Source organism: Diplotaxodon limnothrissa, linkage group LG8 (assembly GCF_057381915.1).
Source record: "Diplotaxodon limnothrissa isolate DT_005_m linkage group LG8, D_limnothrissa_male_GT1.1, whole genome shotgun sequence".
Taxonomy (NCBI): domain Eukaryota; kingdom Metazoa; phylum Chordata; class Actinopteri; order Cichliformes; family Cichlidae; genus Diplotaxodon; species Diplotaxodon limnothrissa.
Window position 1 is genome coordinate 31,676,365 of NC_140603.1, and position 6,199 is coordinate 31,682,563.

Below are 6,199 nucleotides of genomic sequence, written 5' to 3' on the forward strand. Positions count from 1 at the left end.
CTGCCACTTGCCCAATTAAAGCAGGTGTAGGCTCCACCCCCCTCCAGCAGCTCCAAAGGATCTCCAGCAGAACTGGGATCAGCCCACCATCTGTTTCCTCTGCCTGTGAAACCAGGATGTTGCATTATCAGTTCTAAAGTGTTTAGGAGTTCAAATACTTGCTGAGAGGAACCTCCATGTACCGAAAACTCCACCTTTGGGGAAAAGTTACATGCAGCCTCATCTAGCATAAAACTAGCTTACTGCACTTAGTAATACTGCAGTGTTACTAACACTGTACTCTCTTCCAGTCGGCTACAGTCGAAACACCAGCAGTGTGTCACCGCGAGGATATGTACCAAGCTCCACCCCCCAACAGAGTAACTATGGCAACACAGTCAGCAACAGCATGAATGGCTACGGCAACACAGGCATGCCAAACCTTGGGGTGGCAACATCACCCGGTTTCCTCAACGGGTCCTCAGCCAATTCACCCTACGGCAGTAAGTATCAAGGTAAATGTACTACAGTACTACACCCACTACTACTAATACTCCTAGCAGTGCTACTACAACCACTACAAGGAATACTACTCGTACTAATTACACTAATCCCTGTAGTGCTGGTCCTCTATCTTTGAACTTTGTAGTAATCAGGCCCCATCTTATCTTAATGACCTTGTAGTACCATATCACCCTATTAGAGCACTTCGCTCTCACACTGCAGGTCTACTTGTTGTTCCTAGAGTATTTAAAAGTAGAATGGGAGGGAGATTGATTGTTGCTTTTTCTCTGTATGTATTATTGTAAGGTCTACCTACAATACAAAGCGCCTTGAGGTGACTGTTGTTATGATTTGGCGCTGTGTAAATAAAACTGAATTGAATTGACTGGATAGTACATCATTCATGTAAGACAGAGCTAACCATGTTAACGGAGTGTAGTTTACTGTCCCATCACAGTTACTGGTTAAAATGGTTTCTGACCTGCTGTGTTCCAGTCGTTCCCTCCAGTCCCACCATGGCCGTCTCTAACTGTAACTCCTCGCATGGAGTTTTTTCCTTCTCGGCTGCCGTCAAACAGAAGAGCGCCTTTGCTCCCGTCGTTCGGCCGCCAGCTTCACCTCCTCCTCCACCCAACTGCTCCGCCAACAACGCCAATGGGCTGCAAGGTGAGACAGCAGCTCCTTGAGTCTACAAATTAAAACTCCTTCTTTCCGAAGTCAGTAGAAGTGTTAGGGACAGAAAGAATACTTCCCGGGACTGAAGACATACTTTGATCGTAGTATGATTGAACCTGTGACTAACAAAGCTTATGATTAAAACGAAATAGTACATTCATATTTTTATATTTTGTTTTCAAATTCCTTCATGTCTTTATGTCTTTATGCATGCTCAATCATCCAGGTAAGTAAATCTCTGGAGCGACGAAACGTTTCTCCCACTGAAAACGTTTAACGATTAACAGAATCAACTTTTGGAGATTCATGTCTTTAAACATGTAGATGTGGTGTAATTAAAGCGAGTGAGCCTCGAGAGTAACATGAAGCTGAACAGATGTTTGATTCAGTTTCATCTGCTCTTCTGTAAACAACCACATGTCTACAGACGAGTAAATGGAGTGAACACACACACACACAGACACACACGCTGGGTCGAGGTGGGTAACCCGAGTCCTGTTAGTATTGCATGAAGAGTGACAGGCCAATGCATGTTTTATTCACTACAACCCACAGATACATCCTCTAAACACACATGCCCACATGCATTAAACACACACACACTGACATCACACACTCTGGCAGCCAGTGTGTGTGATGTCAGTGTTTCTGACAGAGAGGTTTGTCGAGTGTTAAATATTCATGTTGCTCTCCGCCTTCGCCGAGGCAGAAAGGCCACAGTGTGTGTGTGTGTGTGTGTGTGTGTATGTGTGTGTGTGTGTGTGTGTGTGTGTGTGTGTGTGTGTGTGTGTGTGTGTGTGTGTGTGTGTGTGCGTGTGGATCCATTTGCAGGGTGATGTGTAAATACAGTTTGAATGTTATTAATAGTTGCAGCTGCAGCAGCCAGAAACTGAGCATGAAATCAGTGATTCACCTTCAAACGAGCACCTGAGAAACAATTTCATCCTGACATCATTTCAACGTGGTTTCTAATTATTATTATTATTGTTGTTGTTGCTGTTATAAAATAATTTCATTTTGAAATCACTACTTGTGTTTTGTTTCTGTGAACATGTGCTTCATTTATCCCAGAACGTTTCAGTTTTTGTGAAGGAGTGAAGCGTCAGTCTACAGACATGTGTGTGTGTGTGCGTGCTTGTGTAATGAGCTGGTAAATTAAACTGCGGGCTGCTACATGCATTTTGTCGTTAACAGGAAGCTAATGAGGAATGATGTGTCATCATTTTCAGCTCAGATGTTTTTAAAAACTCATCAGATTCTTTAAGGTTTTATTCGAGTCACAACAGGGACAGGTGGGTGGAGTCAGTCTCTTCATCAACAAACCGTCCGTTTTGTTAACAGCTTATCCAACTTTAGGTTAGTTTGCATAAGACAAAGGAGGGCGGTGCACAGAATCAAAGAAGCAAAGCTCACCTGAAATCAGAGGAAGGAGGCATCTCATGATTATTTAAACGCTGCGGATCAAGTCCGACTGTCCTGAGACATTCCGGTGTGGAGGAAGGAAAACTGTACAATAAATAAACAGTTCATCATCAGGGAAGCATCATGTGACCTTTCCCTTTAACACACTGGTGAGGTTACTGAGGTCTGTGAAGGTTTACTGCTCAAGATGGACAGTGGGCCTTCTTCTTCTTCTCCTACAACAAAGAGAGCAGATTTAGAGCTGAGCTCGCCGTGAAACGGGATGTACGTGGGAGGATTTGTAGCCATGAATCACTCTGGATTGCACGGGATTTTGTCTCCCCGGGGCATTTCCACCATCCTGGAGTCAGCTCACATTCTTCTGAATCCTGTTGCGTGTCTCCATCAATAACAGGAAAAATATCTGACTCACAAACCAGGACGGCATCATCAAAACCATTTTGCCTGTCCAGGTGAAGTTTGACATGTGGCTACAAACCTGACTGACACAGCCAAGGCTTACGTTTCATTTTACTCTAAAGCGTTCCTCATCTGAACGATGCAGCCCATCATCCTTCTGCTTTTACTGACACACACTTGCTCACTGTAGGCTTCCTGTGTGTGTGTCAGTGGTTGTCTTCTTCTACCGTGTGTCCTTTTATGAATACACGTCAGTGCCCTAATCCCCCCTCCTCTTCCTCTGCTCGTCTCACTGTCCTTGCTTCTGCCGTCCTCTCCTGTCTTCTTAAAATGTTTCACAGCTGAGGTGGAAAATGCAGCTCTGCTACATCCTGTAGTGTCACTGTAACGACTGTCGCTGCTGAAACCTGCGCTGGAGCATGTCGGAGGCTGTAACCAGAGCGCAACGAATAATTCAAACTCATGTGAGACAGAAAAGGTTCCTCTGGAAACACGTGGAGTGTTAAATCTGCTCAGTTTGAATGTGGAACGTGTTTTCGTACAGTGAGCAGAGGTTGATGGAGAGGTTCACAGGTCAGAGTGTAAAACTCTTCCTTCACAGCACTTTTACTCTACATGACTCGTCCAACTGACCATTCACGCTTCGATGAACCGAGAGCAGCTGTGGGTTCAGTATCTTGCCCAAGGTCACTTTAACACACAGAGACTGAAGGAGCCAGGACTCAAACCACCAGCCTTCTGATTACTAGCCAACCTGCTCTACCCGCTGAGCTAGAGCCACCCCAGGCCGACAGTTCAACGAGATAGCAGCATAAAAGCAAACGCGCATAAGATTTCATCGTGCATGTCTCACGACTTCCTGAAAAGATTTAGAGATCAATTAAAACCGCCGCCTCCTCTGACTAACCGCAGGGCGCTCCTTTCAGACGTGCAGAGGCCAAGTGGAGACTGTCCTGTAGTCTGACCAATCAGAAACAGAGATTCTGTTGGGACATCATGGATGCTACGAGCTAAGCATGAGATTGATTGGTTATCAGCCTACAGGTCACAGCAGCATCCTGATGGTTTGGGGGGGAGGAAGGACCAAAACTGTAGGGTTAGGACAAACATCTGCAGACGATGAACAAACCTGGACTCCATTACTGAGCTGAATACAGGCCAGACCATCACTCACTGAAACATCTGGATTAAAAACATGGTGTGAGCAAAGCTTTATTCAAACATGAGCAAAGTACTGATATTTTTTTTCATCTAATTAATTCTGTTTTGTTGTGGAAGTTGTTTAAATAAAGTGCAAACGCTCAGCGAGTGGGTTTAATCACATGCTGCAGAGAGCGCTCTGGTCAAACGCCAAAGCGGCCTCTGAAGATGGGCGCTCACGTCTTATATATGACCTATACCTCCCAGCTCAGCTCATCCTTGAACCTTCCCCCCAAGGAGAATTACGACCAGCCGTCACCTCTCTTACACGCAGTGCCTGGATGTCTCTGACCACATACAAGAATAGAATAGAATAGAATAGAATAGAATAGCTCTTTATTGTCATTGTTACAAAAACAATGAAAGGCAGTTTGGCATCTCTCCATGTGTGTAAAGTTCACAATAGCATAAGCATTTACACAACAGCACAGACAGTGTTGGCCCCATACAATGGCCCCGCTGTGAAGCTGTGATAAACACAAGGCCCACTTGTGATACTATCCTACATGCATACAACTACGTGATAAAGTGATGCTACTATTACTAAAGTGATATTGTCAAAACATGTGATCAATACATAGAATAAAGAAATTTCCACACCTGATGTTTGCTCTGCAGGTGTCACACCTGGCTGTCACTCAGTGACACACATCATTTCTGTTGTATGTTTATAATTAATGAATTCAAACCTCGTCTCTCTGCAGCCATGTCCGGCCTCGTCGTTCCTCCCATGTAGAAAACCTTCCTCCTCGTTCCTCACCTGTCTCCTCCCCCTCAGCCACGAGCACTAATCACCTCAGAGGAGGAGGGACCTGTGGCCTAAGGAGGCGGGGCCTCCGGCAGCAGCCAGTCGTCTGCGACTGGGCCGAGCCTCTAAGAAGAACCTGAGAAGGACTTTTTGTAGAGCAGCTTTCTGCGGGTGCTTTCAGCTGTCTGTAATTATTCTGATGTTATACTCTATGTTTGGGGGCGGGCTCATTCAATGTAAAAACTGTGATGTCACATCTAAGACTTGACTTCACTTAGTCTGCTTGTGATGTAATCTTAGTTGAAGAAATGGGAATCTAAAGAGGAGTGAGATTAAAGGCTTCAAATTACAGGACACAGTTATCAGTGTGTCTGTCATACCTAGCAATCGGGGTGCTAATGGTGCCCTTCATCAGCACCCTGATGAGGAGCAGACAATGAGTGACATGATAAACACCTCTGAAAGCACCTGAGTTCAGGTGAACCTCAGTGGGGGGAGGCAGAACACTCCCTGTTTTTTAAAATAATCCAGGACATCTCATCATCAAACCTTTGCCAACCTTTAGCCAAACTGAAGTGTCATATTTGAAGAACGTTTCAGAAAAGAGAGATGAACACAGAAGCAGCAGCACTGATTTCAGTTGGGCTGAAGGTTCGAGGGAGGTTCCTGTTACTTCTGCTGCTGCCAGACTCAGAACAGGGGGGACGAACAGGAAGCATAGCTATGAAAGGCTCCTTCCACTGAGAATTCACTAAAATCTGTTGCAGTATCCGGCGGCGTCCATGTTGCCATGAACAGTGTTTATTTTATCAGAAATTGCAGCAGGAATAATTTGAGGCCTTTAATCGTTTCAGTAACCTCAGCACATAAACTTCTGACCTCTGAAAGCACAACGATAAAACAATAAATGAAAAATATCAGTTTGTCCCTTGAAGTCCCGCCCTTCTTCTTTTAGCCCCGCCCTTGTACGTCTGTATTTTTTTTTATGCTTGCGCTGTTAAAAAAAAAAAAATCCTGCATCCTGATACGCTACTGTAACTGTCTGTCTTCTTGTTCAGAGTTGTCTTTCTAACCGTAGCTCCTCCCACAACCCCAAAGCTCCTCCTATTCATTCAAGCCCCGCCCCGTGTGTTTTTCTCTGTGGGTTTTGTGATTTTTGCCAAAGTTGTAGCTGGCTGAATATTTATACGTCACTGTGGTTGATCACGCTGCCCCGCCCGTCACCAAAATCACGAGGGAAACTCTTTTGTAACATACAGATTATAAATATGT

The 6,199-nt window shown here is 44.8% G+C and overlaps 1 protein-coding gene across 6 annotated transcripts in view; it reads left to right on the top strand.

Annotated features, from left to right (window-relative positions):
* The window catches only part of ebf3a (EBF transcription factor 3a), a 60,598-nt gene extending 55,683 nt beyond the window's left edge, over window positions 1-4,915 (top strand). For 3 of the 6 annotated variants that reach the window (XM_085361695.1, XM_085361692.1, XM_085361694.1), the window contains exons 14-16: window positions 291-482; window positions 979-1,149; window positions 4,884-4,915. In XM_085361695.1, the coding sequence (XP_085217821.1) occupies window positions 291-482; window positions 979-1,149; window positions 4,884-4,915 (395 nt within the window). Of the gene's footprint in view, window positions 1-290; window positions 501-978; window positions 1,150-4,883 lie in introns of all 6 variants that reach the window. The other 3 variants (XM_085361696.1, XM_085361697.1, XM_085361693.1) reach the window with 3 other exon arrangements.
* The last annotated feature ends 1,284 nt before the right edge of the window (window positions 4,916-6,199 follow it).